Source organism: Colius striatus, chromosome 12, assembly GCF_028858725.1.
Source record: "Colius striatus isolate bColStr4 chromosome 12, bColStr4.1.hap1, whole genome shotgun sequence".
Taxonomy (NCBI): Eukaryota; Metazoa; Chordata; class Aves; order Coliiformes; family Coliidae; genus Colius; species Colius striatus.
In genome coordinates this window covers 24,465,125-24,478,911 of record NC_084770.1, presented here as the reverse complement: position 1 = coordinate 24,478,911, position 13,787 = coordinate 24,465,125, and the positions used below count along the sequence as shown (strand labels likewise).

The following is a 13,787-nucleotide window of genomic DNA, read 5'->3' as shown; positions in this document are numbered from 1 at the left end:
GATAAGGCAGAAAAAGAGAAGTTGCTGCTGCTGCTGGCCAGTCTGATGTTCCCCCTGTCCTGTTGCAAGACTAAACACTTCTGAGAAGAGAAAAAGGGATAGTTGCAGATTAACCTCCTCACCTCAGCCACACAGTAGCCGACCCACACTTGAGAGTTTAGTAGACCGTACTTTATAATTACATTCTAGTTTGATTTCTGAACCTCTTCTGCCTCCTTGCCCCATCTGGCACTAGTTAGAGATGTGCTATATTGAGATCGCTCTGAAACTGTGAGAAAGCTCTGCAAAACCTGACCAACTACCCCTCTGAAAAAGGGGAATTCCAGAGTTACAAACATCAACATGACAGCTACAAGGTTCTCCCTGGCCATGTTAAATAAGGAGCATGATGTCCCCAGGTTTGGCACAGAAACAGGGACAAATAAAGGATATTTGAACCATACCAATCAACTTGGGTCAAATATGTGTAACAGACAAGCACATAGAAAAGAATTCTGGTTTAGCTGTGTCTCTTGCAATGTTCAGGTTTAGTTTTGTAGAAGCTCTTTCCGTGTCCAATTTTTGTTTTACCTGCATTCTTCTGGAGATTTTTTTTCCAGTAAGCTTACAGCAAAAATGTATCATCCTATCTGTACTGCAAAACAAAAATCTTCCTCCAGTGAGGCCTGGAGCTGTCAGTTAACAGCCCAGGGGCTGGAGCAGGAGAGGGCTGGGAGGTGAGCAGCAGATATAATACGCAGTCAGGTTTGTTTGTGAAGAAAATGTAATACATTGATTTACTGTTTTATGACATTTTTCACTTTAAAAAAGGGAATAACTATAAAACCTCATATTTTAGGTATCCTTTGACTCTGTAGGACTTGACTTGGGTGTCAAACCAAAAAGCTAACTTGTGTGTGATACATAACCCTGGACGAGGAAAGCCAAAGTTGTAAACCCACTGGTGGGAACCACTGCAGGACCATGTTGTCAGGGAGACTTACACCCTGGCTGCCTGGCTTGGCCAAATTTGAGTCACTATAGTCCTGAGAGACCCTCACACTTCCTTTCCCTTTTTTCTTTTCCTGTTTTTCAGTGAGCTTGGACACTGCTGAGGGCATCTCGGACGCAGCCAGCCGTTCTTCAGCCAATGGCAGGAACAGCAATGGCTTACGTTGCAAAGAAGTGTGGCATCATCTTCCAGCCTCCCTCCATTGTCCTGATCTACAGAGATGTCAGCAAGGACAAGACTCGCCAGCGCATCATGCCTGTCCGGAATTTCTCCAGGTTCTCAGGTGGGATGTGTGTACTTGTAGTGTTCCCCAAGTGCCCTCCAGGCACGCTGAGAACAGCTGGGGGGTAGCGGCACTTGTAGGAACGGTTGGGCTTGTGGAGAGTGCCAAGTGGGGGTGTTCTGGGGTAAGACAGACTCCCATGAGGAGCCCGGGGCTACCTCTTAAACTGAGCAGTGGATCTGCTAAGGCTCACTCATAAGGATTTGGGAAGGGAAGAGATTTGCTTGCTGCTGGAAGCCTTCAGGGTAGTTTTCTCTCTAGACTGCAGCATGGCTGCCGAGCAGCTGAAGAACAACGCCCGGCACAAGGCTTACCTTGAAGGAGTCTCCCTGTGGCAGCTCCAGAAGCTGTACAGCTTGCTGAAAGGTCACCTGGGAGGAGAGAGCCTGACTCAGAGCTTGGAGAAGTTTCGCCAGGAAGAGACCATCGACCCAGAAGAGGATATGAATAAACTGGATGACAAGGAACTAGCCAAAAGGAAGAGCATCATGGATGAGCTCTTTGAAAAGAACAGGAAGAAGAAGGACGACCCAGACTTCATCTACGACATTGAGGTTGAGTTTCCTCAGGAGGAGCAGCTAGAGTCCTGTGGCTGGGACGTGGAGTCAGGTGAAGAGATCTGACTCCTGACAAAGATGTCGTGGATGGGCATGTGAGAGGTGAACCTCACCGTCCCAGCAGAGAGGAGGAGGTCACCCGATATCTGGCACCGCATTGTCTGCAGCCAGTGCAGTCCACGTGCGTTACGCTGGCGATGGAGAACCCAAGGCCCAGGCTGCTACAGCAGTTCCAGTTTAAGGTAACATTGTTTAAGAAGCCTAAAGTCATCTAAAATTACTTAATGTTTCATTTGTTTACACTCCAGCCAGCTTTGGCTGGAAACCTCTCCCACTTGCCTCTCTGGCATTCCTATTCCACTTGGTCTGAAAATGAAGTGTTACATAGTTCTGTCTTACTGCTTTACTGTGCAAGTGTGGCATTTACTGTTACCTGCTGGAACGTTAAACATGGGTTTGTCTGTGTGAACCAGCACTGCATTGAGAATATGCTCCCACATTTCCTTGCTTACATCTCTGGAAACACATCTTTCCCTTATCCTGCTGAAGTTTGTAACCCTGCTGTCCACCCCAGCTGGCTGGTACCAGCCAAATCCTGCTCTCGGGTCAGAATCAGAGGACTAGGTTTAGGATTCTGTAGAAAATTGTGTAAGTCCAAAAGCTTCCTGGATTTGGCCATTCTGTTTGGCCCTGGGGTTTGCCAGTGGGATGAGCCTTCATCCCCAGCTGAGTGGCCTCAAAGAATTGATGCCTGAGGTCACTAAGAGGAGCTGTACATTGCCTGCAGGATTCTGTTTCCTTTTTCCAACCACAAATGAATTAAAATGTGTCACTTTTATCAGTAAGATGTGGTATCACAGGGCAGAAGCTGGGCTTTGGGAGAGCTCTCCTCCTGCACACTGAAACGAGTTTGTTCTGTGCAAAATCTCAAGTGAGTGTCAGTTAAACCTCTGTACTTTGCAATCACTGGAGAAAAAGCCTGAGCTTACATTTGTCTGAGGGAGTTTTCAAAAGAGAAATGGAAGCTGATGTCTCGCCAAAAATCAAAAAAGCCTGACTCAGCTGCCCCAGGAAGGGAAAGGGTGTGGAGAGCTCTGGTGCAGGCCTTGCTCTGTTCCCAGCCAAAAATTGCAACACAACAGCACGTAAAGATCTCCCACTTGGTGGGGGGGGGGGACCCAGGGGGATGTCTCCTCCACATCCAGCCTGCCCCAGCTTTGTCCTACTGGGGCTCAGGAGATGTAGTCTGCACCCTGCTCCCCGAGCAGGGCCGTCCTCATTGGGTGAGGCCTATGTCAGGTGAGGGGGGCAATCACCTCCCTGGATCCAGGTTCCTGCTGGCCCCTTCCTCCGACCCACCCTGGTCTTTCAGGACAGTGGCCTGATATCAGCTGATCCTCACCCATTGGTCTCATCTGGGAGCTTGGCACTCCGTGGTGATTGTGGACAGAGAAATCAAACAGGAGAGACCCCAGATCTGGTCTGAGAAGACACCCTGGTGTCATCTCACCAGCCTCCTGGGACAGCACGTCCTATGAACGCCAGGCAGCCAGGTTCCTACCTCTGTGTGCGCCCACGGCTGCGCCCCACATCCCCCCACCAAAAGGAGAAGCAGCGGCAGCGGCGGAGGAAGCGCACACACATCCACCCATCGAGGCCAGACCCAGCACCCACAGTGGGGAAAGGGCCCCAGGCAGACGGGTGCTCACAGGGGCTCCCTGCTCACCCTGCCAGCGGGGAGACCTCCGAACGCGGCTGTGGCACCTGCTGCTGGCGCAGACCTGAGGGAGGACATCAGGGACGTATTTACAGGGCGCTGTTGTCCCTTGGGCGTGCAGCTTACAGGCAAAAAAAACGGCCAAAAGAGGTTGAGGGACTCTCCCTCCGGGGCCCAATTTGGTTTTGGCTATTTTGGTCTAAAATTGAGCCAGAAAGCAGCCGTTTTCTGAGACGGATTTGGCAGCTGGGTTTCCAGAGCCTTGCCAGTGCTCAGCCCCAGCGGTGCTGCCGCCTGATCTGGCACGGTCCCACCTACACCCAGCCCTTGGCCATGCACCGCTCACCAATAACCTGTGCCAGGGACGATGTGGCCCTGCTGCCAGCCTTGCCTCCTGCTGCCCCCAAGCTCCACACCAGCCTCAGGCAGAGTGCCCCTGGGGCTGGAGCCCCCAGCACTCCCTGCATCTGAGCCCAGACAAGGCCAAGGCCAGGCATCCGGCATGCCCACACCAGCCCTGCTGCTCGCTTCCCCACACCCTGAGTTCCTACCACACTCAGACACAACTGGAAGAATCCCAGTGGTGGCACAGGAATAAAGCTGCTGGGGTCACAGCGGGGCTTCTGAATTAGCACAAATCACCACCAGTTGTGTTTTCTACCCAGAGGAACCCTCTGAGGAACAAGGTGGCACTGCCACAGGGCATGTGCTGCTGGGAGGGGAGAGCCAGGACGTGTTGCAGTAGAGCTGGGGGAGGCACCCCCACACCTCTGGAGCCCACGGCCTGCTGGAGTGGGGCTGGCACACGTGGAGGAAGGCTTTCTCCTCTTCATCTGCTTTGCATTGACGATAAAATATTACCAGTGATGTAATTTACTCTCCTGTATTTCAATCAGTATTTTACTTGGCTGCACCTTGGGATAATTTTAATGGGTTTTTCTACCCAGGATTGTGACTTCACCAAGCAACACCACCCCAAAAGGCATCTTTTAGCTCTGCTGATAACAGCTGCCTTATCAGCACAAGGACACGGGCATGTGCCCAGGGCTGCCTGTGAGTTTGCTGGGCCTGGCAAGAGCAGTGTGGGAAGCTGTGGCCACAGATACCCTTCTCTGCAGAACCTGCATGATGCTCCAGCCCAGGGCAGGTTGTGGATGTTGGCTGCAGTGGAGAGTTGGCTACAGGGGTGAATAAATAAAAGGAGCTGCCTGAAGGAGGAGAAAGACAATTCTGGAGAAACTGTCTGTGTCCCTTTGGCCAAGAAGCGTTTGATGTTGTGTCCCTTGGCTCTTGCCGACATCGGCTGAAGGTTTCTACTGGTCCTTGAGGATGCCCAGCACAGCCCCAGGCTCTGTCACCAGACATGGCCCTGGGTTCCATCACCAGACACAGCCCCAGGTTCCGTCACCAGACACAGCCCCACACCCTTCAGCACCCTTAGGGCATTTGTAGCAGGAACAACAGCTCTCCCAGAACCCTCTGGTCCCGCAGCCATCAAGTCTCCATCTCACACACCTCAGGGAGATTATCCCCTGTAATCCTGACAACCCGCTCGTATTCACTGCTCCTGAGCCCTTCCTCCTCCTCAGCGTCAGTAAGGGCTGGACACCCCACACCGGCTTTTCACCATTTTCAGCAGCTTTTGCTTGAAGGTGAGGAAGACGACGGCGAAGGCCACCAGGAGTGTGAGGCAGGTGGGCAGAGCCAGCACCAGGTAGAGGAGTGCCAGGTCGGCTGTCTGCCAGCGGCAGCTGCTCAGGACGGGCTCGGGCAGCGCCGCGGGGCTCAGCGTGCGGGAGGCGTAGCTGCAGGTCACGTCCCGCCCGTCGGCCACGTGCAGCCCTGGCACCCGCTGCAGCGAGTCCCACCAGCCCAGCGTGCAGCAGTTGTAGGGGTTTCGGGCGAGGTAGAGCTCCCGCAGGCTCCTGCCCAGCAGCGTGTGCGCCACGCCGGGCGGCAGGGCCTGCAAGCAGTTGTCCCGCAGGTCCAGGCTGCGCAGCCTCAGGCCGCTCAGCGAGCTGGGGAACGCACTCAAGGAGTTCCCCGAAAGGTCCAAGCGGATGAGGCTGTTAAAGGCAGAGAAGTCCACTGCGGCGGAGGAGAGGTTGGTGTTCCTCAGAGACAACACCTGCAGCGTCAGAGCGACGTCCTGCAGCCACGCCAGGTCCCCGGACAGTGCCCGACGGTTGTCAGAGAGGTCCAAATGCATCAGTGACGTCCCCTGGAAGGGGTGGCCGCCCAGTCCCTGCAGACCACAGCCAGCCAAGGAGAGATGAGTCAAGGTCTCAACACCCCTGACATCCACACAGGGAGGCCTCTCCTCCTCAGCTGCAACAGCTGGCTGGGGACAGAGGTCAACCCGGTTGTGACTGAGGTCCACTGTAGTGATCTTCCTGGTGTAGGTAAAAACCCCAGGAGGAAGTGCCCGCAGCCTGTTGGTGCTGAGGTTGAAGAGCTGCAGGTTGGACAGGATGTCCCTGGCCCCCACCTCTGCCCCCAGCTCCGTCAGCCGGTTCTGGCTGAGGTCCAGCTCCGTCAGCGTGGCTAAGGGGTCCCCAGCCGAGAGCTGAAAGGTCTCCAGGCAGTTCTGGTTGAGCTTCAGGTGGGTCAGGGAGGGCATCTGGGCCAGAAAACCCTCAGGCAGGTACCAGACCTGGTTCTGGCTCATGTCCAGGAGGCGCAGGGAGGAGAGGTTGCTGTGGCAGATCTCATCCCAGAGGCTGACCGTCGTGACAGTGGTGGAGTTGCCATCGATGAGCAGGAACTGCACCTTGACGTGCGCCAAGGACGTGCCGTTGGGCAGGCGCTGGTAGAAGCTCATCTCGTTGTCCTTGAGCAGCAAGGAGTGCAGCTTGCTCTGCCGGGGCAACACCGGGAAGAAGAGGAGGCGGTTGTGGGACAGGTCCAGCACCTCCAGCTCAAAGAGGTCATCGCTTTCCAGGGCAAGGAACCACTCGATGACGTTGTTGCTGACATTGAGCACCCTGAGCTGCGTCAGTCCGAACTCCACTACACACGGGAGGTAGTTGTAAGCTACATTCAGCCTCTGCAGCCTCTGCAGCCCTTCGAAAGCTTGGTCAATCTCAAAGATGTAGTTCTTCTCCAGGTTCAGCTCCAACAGCTGTGTCAGGTTTGTGAAGACAGAGGAGTCCAGCCTCATGATGACGTTTCTGGCCACAGACAAGGACTCCAAGGAAGACAAGTTCCATACCAAAACTGATACCATGTCCTCAGTGAGGCTGTTTCCGGCTAGATCCAGCATCCTCAAGGCTGGCAGAGAAGAAAGAGCAGCTGCTGTCAGAGAGTAGTTGGTGAAGAGGAGGTTGTCAGCCAAGGAGAGCACGTGGAGGCCTTGGCTGCTGAGGAAAGCACCGGGCTCGATGAGCTCCAGCTGATTCTTGGTCAAGCTGAGCTGCCGCAGCCGGTGGTACAAGAGGAGGGAGGTGTTGCCCAGAACCTGGATAGTGTTGTCATCGAGCAACAGCTCCTCAGTATCACCTCGAAGATTTCCTGGGGCAGACCTCAGCCATCTCCTAGTGCAGTCTGCGGTGCTCTGCACCTAAAGCAAGAAGAGCATGTAACACTGCCCTGAGAGGCAGGAGATGGGAGATGAGGAGGGAGAAGTTCAGGGAGCAGAGTGAAGATGGATGAGGTGGCTCTGTGGCTAGAGCCTCGGCACCCAGTCCACCCCTTAAGCTAAGGCAGTAGCTGAGAGGTGGAAGGTCTGGAGATGCTGAGACACCTGGGCTTTGCAGGGCAGGACCAGGACTCAGAAGGATGTGGGATTTCGAGAGAGGACTTACGATCTTGCAGCCACCAGGAGATGTTGCCCGGGCTGTGACTGCCCCACTTCCCCATCCCAGTGCCAGGAGGACCAGAAGCAGGGAGAGTCCAGGGAGCGGGGCCTCCATCTCAGCGGCGGCACTCCTGCAGAGATGGAGATGAGCTGAGGAGCTCAAAAGCTGCAGACTGCTCATCTCAAAAGGCCCAGGTTTTTCCAGGGAGCTCATCATGGCAGCGGTGATCCTTGTGCCCAGCTGGCCTCTTACAGTTGCCCCCAGAAGCAGACACAGGTCAAGCGCTCCCAACATGCCACAGTGGTGGCCACCTTGCCCCGCAGGACCTGAGCCACCTCTAGCTGCCCATGAGAAATGGTGAGGAGCCCCAGCACAGAGCCCACGCACCTCAGGAGGAGCCCTTGTGGGGGTCAACCGAGGAGAGCCCGGGGGGCAGGAGGAAAAGGGTCGGGGATGCGGCGGCTGGTCCCCACGCTGGGCAGCGCACGCGGGAAAGACACCATCGTGGCTACACAGCTGCTGGCAAACACCACAGAACTGCAGCCCTGGAGCAGAGGCTCCCCGGGCCAGGGTTTGCAGCCCCCTTCTCCCACACCAAACGCTCCCCCGGGGACGCAGGGGCTCTGCAGCACGATGTGCCCCTCGCTTGGTTACTAACTTGGTGGAACCAGAGCTGACAGCATTTGCATCTGGGGAAAAGCTGAACCTCAGGCAAATGAGCAGCGAGGTCTCGGCGGGGGCTCGACAAGAGGCACTTTCAGAACTGCCAGTGCTTGAAGAAGAAACTGGGGGTTAATTTTGGCAGCGCAGGTAGCTGGACCCTCACAGCACAGAGGGAACAGGGGACACGTTCTGGGTTGTCTCCTTCCCTGGGATGGCCAAAACCGTTCAGCTGGTGTCTTATCAAAGTGGCATGTCTTAATCTGGTGGAGATGGAGAGGAAGCCCCCCTTCTCCAGGCTGGAGCTGGTGCACAGCAGCTTGTGCCCTCCCAATCCCTGGGTCTCCAGCAGCGCTTTGCACCCAGGCAGGGTGGCAGGAGAGGGACCCCACTCTGCCCTTGCTGCACCCAAACAAAAGAGGCTTTGGCTCCGTCTCACCTTCAGCCCCCAACCCCTCTGCAGAAGCTCACACATTCCTTCATCCTGCTCACCCTTTCTTTGCATTGGACTCCCCTGACATCACAAGTGCCTCCATCCACCCACACTGCCTCCTGGGGCTGCAGGGCCGGCACCTGCCCGGCCATTCTTGCGGGCAGCAGTGCTGGAGGAAAGCCCTGCCCGCAGCCCCAGCGAGCTGCCCACACACGGGAGGCCTGGCAGCGCCAGGGTGCTCCCCGCCTGCCCACGGCCACCGCAGAGCTCCAGGCTGGCAAGAGGGGCTCCCCAGAAACCCTCAGTGGGGCTTTCCCCCGGCAAAAGTATCGGGGGGCAGTTACTCACCGCGTGAGGCAGTGCGCGGGGCTTGCAGCCACTCATCCTGCAGCCAGCGGCCCCTCCAGCTGCGCTCGGGGGGCTCGCGGGGCCAGGGCTAGGTGCGACCCGCTGTGCTTCGGTCCCACCCGCGTTCTCACTTAGCACTAATATAGCCTTTGCGGAAGGAGCTAACGGAAACTGCAGTCACATGGAGGCAGAGAGCGCGGCCAGGCACTTCGCTTACTGATCTCAGCACTTACAACCCGGGTTCATGCACTCGCAAGCAGCTCCCCAGCAAGGAGGAACCGCGGGGGCCGGGCAGGCAGGGAGGGGTATGCCGAGGGGAACTGGCCTCTGCCAAGGGCCAGAGAGCTCCTGGCTCTCCCCCTGCTCCCGGGGACAAGCCAGCACTGGGGACAGTCCTGGCACTGTGGCTCCTCTGCACAGCTCTGGCAGCAAACCCCCTGCGAGGGTTTCAGGCAGCAGAGCGGGTCAGCCAGGAGGCTGCAGAGCTCTGTCACTGACCCTGCTGCTGGGCAGCACTGCGCTGCACTGCACCTCTTCCCACTGCGTCCCCCTGGTTCCCCTGCTGGCTCCAGCACAGGGGCTTCAACAGGAGATGAGGAATGTGCTTCCCACGGAGAGGAAAACGAGGTGTTGTTTCCCATTGCATCCCAAGCCCAGGCTGAACCTGCCCCCAGATTCTGAGTCCCCACAAAATGGTTTGCCTGGATTTACCAAGCTGGGGAAAGGTTCAAAGCTGCAGAGAGAGGACTCAGCCCTGCGACAGAACCCCATCCAGTGGGATGGGCAGGCACAGCCCACGCTCCACAGCCCAGGCACTGCTGCCAGCTGTTGGGGATAGCCCTGCTGCTGTGGCAGGCCAAGCACCCACGGAGAGGCTGTGCCACCCAGTGCAGAGCAAGTGGCCCCCAAACTCCTGTAGCCAGCACAAATGACTGCAGAGATATTTTCTTCTGCCTTCCCCCTAAATTTCATTTCTTCTCTGTAAGGAGATTGAGCTGTCTCCCATGTCACTCAACAAAAAGCCCTCTAGTTTCATTTCCTCCATTTTCAAGGAAGTTTGAAGTATAAAAAAAAAGAAGGAAAAGAGAGAAGCACCCTTCATCCCAGTGAGCCAGGGCAGGTGGCAGGAGCTCCACAGAGGAGCAAAATTCCCATGGCATCGCTCGAGGTCAGATGAAGGGCTGAGACCAGCTGACAATGACGAGCCCACTCCTCACCCCCCAGCCCTGCCACCAGCCCAACCCGCACCAAACCTGCTCAGCTGGTGCTGGGACACGCAGGAGCCCGCAGCTTCACACCAGGGATGGGAAGTCCTGAAGCCATAAAGCTCCAGCCTCCTCACCTCTGGCAGTGCTCCACTCTCGGGTGGTCTGCAGGCTCCTGGGAGACCTTCTGATGAGACTTCTTCATGTGGTGCCATCAAACAAAGGGATGTCCCTAAGGGTCAAACCGGCTTCCTCCCTGGAGCCCGGCAAAGAAGACAACGTGCTTCATCGCCAGCCCATCGCTTTGGCTGGCAAGAGCCAAGGCAGCCCTTTCCCCAGCAGCGAGGGAGGGATGGGAGAGCACCATGCCTCAGCCACCCCGTGCTCCCCAGGGCTGCTCCCGTGAATGGCTGCTGGCCCCGTGCTGGGTGGCTGCAGCAGCTCTGCCTTTCACACTTTCCCCACATCCTGCAGCCCCATGGTTTTGAAAACATCCCGAAGCTGCTGCTTGCTCCCCTCCTCTTCCTCTCAACCAGCATCATGCCCTCACCGAGCCCTCCCAGTGAGAGCTGGCTGTGTACCTTCAGGGGCTTTTATTTCATTTTTAGTATCAGCACAGTGAAGGATCAAGCTGCTGCTCTGACCAGCTCTTCACAGAGCTCCAGCTCAAGGGCACAGGTGGAACAAACAGAAGGAGATTGGAGCCATGTCCACACACGCAGCTGCAATTCCTGCAGGAACTCTGCTGTGGTTTTATTCCCAGGGAGCTTCCTCCATTCCTCCCACCTCTTCTTCCCTCCAAACCATCTCGTTTTCCTTAACCACCCTCAAATTGCCACGAAGCTGCAAGGGAAGGGCAGCCTCCTGGTCCCCCCGAACCTACCTATGGACATAAACAAAGATCATTCACTGCATGGCCAAAAGGGAAAAGCTAAAATGGCCAGCTGGATGGCTGAACTTGAAACTACAGCTCTGGAAGTGTGCCTAGCTGAAGTTCTGGACAGGAACCCACTCAGCTTATCCCCAGGGAATAGTGAAGGACGTGTCTCATGCCAGATGGAGCCAACACAGGGATGTACAGTGCACAGGCACCTCTGCAGCCCCTGCAGCTGACCTGCAGCTCTGCAGGCAGCACAGCTTCCCTCCAGGGCGTTTCTTCAGAGGAAACCAAGAGTCAAAAATCAGCAATTTATAATCAGCTTCAAAATCTGCTCTTTTTCCACCCCCCCAGCTGAAGCCAAACAACCTGCCTGCTTGTTTACCTAGCCACACTCGGCCTTCTGCCAAGGCAACGCATGTGCTGGCACTGACACTAGTCACTATGCTCCTGGTGGGCTCTTGCTCTGTGACTACCCACTTATCCACAGCCAAGCTCACCTTTGCTCCCTCCTTTTTGCCATCAGGAGTCTCCTAGTTCTTACCAGGTGTTCTGATGGAAAGAGGAGGTTCAAAGAAGTCTTCAGAATGAACTTTGGGTTGTTCTGAGCAGAGCTCGGGGCCGCTCGCTCACCTTTGCAGCGACACGCTGGTTGCCGACACCTGCAGACATCAGGGAGGAGGGAGAAGGAAATAACCCCACCATGCTGACCAACTGTGATGAGCTCGCAGGGACCCAGGTGAGCTTCCAATAGGGACAGCTGGGAAAATGGAACCTTTGGGCTTGGAGGACCTTTGACCAAGGATCTGGACACCAACCAGGAGCCCCACGGTTTTCAGAAAGAATCTCCCCCTTTGATCCTTTAGTGTCTAAAAGGTGCAGTATCCTCTGTGGGGCTCAGAAGAAAGGCTGAGGTGGGTGTTGGTAGAAAGCAACTCCACGTGTCAGAGCAGGAGGAGCTGGGCAGCGGCTCTGCCACAGCCGCCCGCCAGCCCCGTGCCGGGCCCAGGCTGTGCCCCGGTTCCCCTGCTGGGGGTCCGGCACAGGCAGCCCCATCCCTGCGGTCACCCTCTTCCTTCTGACAGCGAGGGAGCTGTAAGTGAGGAGGAAGCGGCGCGGGGAGGGGGAGCCGCAGAAGTGATCTCATTTCCCCCACGCCCGCCGCACGCGCGGCCGAGCTCCTGCCGCCTCGCCCAGCCTCTCCCAGGCCGGGGCTTTGAGGTCTACACCAGGATCCACTACCACATCAACGCAAACCTCCTCAAGAGCGGCAGAGAATCCACATCACAAGGCCTTCAGAGCAGAGCACGCAGCGGGGCGCAGCAGAGGCTGAAGCAGCGGAGCCTTGTGCTTCCGTAGCGACTGGAAGCCAAGTGCACGCACTCCCCTGCGAGTCCAGCTGCTCCAGAGGACTGCCTGCAGTGCAGCTGCAGGAGGAGCCAGTGGCTGAAGACAGAGAAGACAACTGATCTTTCCTCCTAGATGTCCTCAGGGGCTGGAAAGCCCCAGGACCGGGCTGCTTACTTCTACAGTTTGGTCTTTGGTTGTGCCGAGACCTGAAAGTGTTGCCCCAGTTTTTCCCACGGGGTTGCCAGATGGGGATGAATTTGCCCTTATTTTTGTACTGTACAAACCTTTAAAAAGCAATAAACCCCCCGACCTACCTACTATCCGACCTACCTACTATCCACCACCATTTTCAGCATAGAACTGTCAGGACTGGAAGCTCTAAGTCACCAGAAGGAGAAGGTTTGGACAATTCCCTGCCATGACATCACTCAGCAATGCAAATCATGGCAAGAAAAGCTACTCCCATCTGTAGTCACACGTACTCCCTTCCTGCTGCCCTTCTGCTGAAGAGAAGTGAGTAATTCTGTCATTAATGCCAAGGGAAGTGAAACTCTCAGCCCCTCTCAGAGCCAAGTGTATCCCACCCAGCATGCCTCTCTGGCCAGGGGACCAACAGCCCTGCCACACTGCTCCTCTCGAGGTGAGGGGCCGTCAGGGCTGGAAGCCAGCCCAAGCTTCCATGCACCAAAGTCTTCCTTTCCCCAGGCCTTCAGCTGTGGGGCTCCACTTCCCTCCCTTCCAGTGCGATACCTGGGGACGTGTGACAAAGACAAGCCAGTGCACAGGGTTTGGGGACTAGAGCACCCTCCTGCACTCAGGGCATTTTCCTTGGTCTTGTATAAGAAAAAACTTGCCAGGATGTAAGCTCTGGAAAAACAAACTAGTGTGAAGGTGGTGTCATTGTTGTATCTGAAACCTTGTCCCTGCAGCTGCACCTGGGAGAGAGCAGGCTTTCCCCTTTCAACCTGAGACCTGAACTGACACAAGGGGGCACGGGGGGGAAGTTCCAACAGATGCAGCAATAAAGCAGATCTTCCCCTCCCATACTCCATTCTTCTTCCAAGGAGAGTGCTGAGGGTCTGCCAGGAGAGACAAGGCACGTCCCAGAGATGCACAGCACATAAACCCAACATGCTGCCATACTGCACACTCTCCTGGGTCTCACTAACGTTTGCCAGCTCTGCTCCAGTTCTGCTTGCATCAGTTATTATTCCAGGAATAAGACAAAAACCCACATGTGAGAGCTGAGATAAACTCTCTTGGCCATTTACAAAGCACAAGGTCCTACCCCTTGAGCTCTGCTCTCACACAAGACTTTGTGGTAAGGACACAGGTGCCCAACGTCAGTTGGGATCTGGCTGGAGAAAAGCATTCTCTGCCACCTGAGCACCAAAACAAAGCCTACAGAAACCCCCAGAAGGTGATTTGGAAGAGGCAGGCAGAGGCTGAAAAGCTTCAGCCACTTGCACTCTTTGGAGTACTGTACAGAAGGCATTTTGGCCAGCATCTGTTCCCTGTGGGCAGGTTTGTCCAGCTCTTTATCATTGCCACGGGAAGGTTCCACACGAA

At 55.9% G+C, this 13,787-nt stretch overlaps 2 protein-coding genes across 7 annotated transcripts in view; one reads left to right on the top strand and one right to left on the bottom strand.

Annotated features, from left to right (window-relative positions):
• Positions 1-13,787, top strand: part of CEP19 (centrosomal protein 19) — a 28,961-nt gene that overhangs the window by 950 nt on the left and 14,224 nt on the right. The window contains exons 2-4 of one of the 4 annotated variants that reach the window (XR_009819565.1): positions 1,076-1,274; positions 1,536-2,073; positions 4,496-5,557. Coding sequence is in view for 1 of the 4 variants with exons in the window: in XM_062006250.1 (XP_061862234.1) it covers positions 1,130-1,274; positions 1,536-1,897 (507 nt within the window). In the remaining 3 variants the exon portion in view is untranslated. Of the gene's footprint in view, positions 1-1,075; positions 1,275-1,535; positions 2,658-3,203; positions 3,639-4,495; positions 5,558-13,787 lie in introns of those variants that run through there. The other 3 variants (XR_009819567.1, XR_009819566.1, XM_062006250.1) reach the window with 3 other exon arrangements.
• NRROS (negative regulator of reactive oxygen species) lies at positions 4,436-12,165 on the bottom strand. Of its 3 annotated transcripts, none has more exons than XM_062006237.1 (3): positions 11,502-12,165; positions 7,352-7,475; positions 4,436-7,107 (listed from the first exon to the last, which is right to left on the bottom strand). In XM_062006237.1, the coding sequence occupies exons 2-3, from the start codon at positions 7,457-7,459 to the stop codon at positions 5,140-5,142; spliced, it is 2,076 nt and encodes a 691-aa protein (XP_061862221.1). In that variant the 5' UTR covers positions 7,460-7,475; positions 11,502-12,165; the 3' UTR covers positions 4,436-5,139. The 3 variants fall into 3 exon arrangements, with proteins under 3 accessions (XP_061862221.1, XP_061862220.1, XP_010206297.2); XM_062006236.1 differs by lacking the exon at positions 11,502-12,165 and adding an exon at positions 8,787-8,982; XM_010207995.2 differs by lacking the exon at positions 11,502-12,165 and having other exon boundaries at positions 7,352-8,787.

What these genes read in the sequence shown, in the direction of transcription:
- NRROS (XM_010207995.2), bottom strand. Translation starts at nt 7,639, where the DNA reads ATGTTGGGAGCGCTTGACCTGTGTCTGCTTCTGGGGGCAACTGTAAGA. An exon ending in CTCCTGGTGGCTGCAAGATC is followed by an intron (nt 7,108 to 7,351) that starts GTAAGTCCTCTC and finishes TTCTTGCTTTAG; the next exon opens with GTGCAGAGCACCGCAGACTG.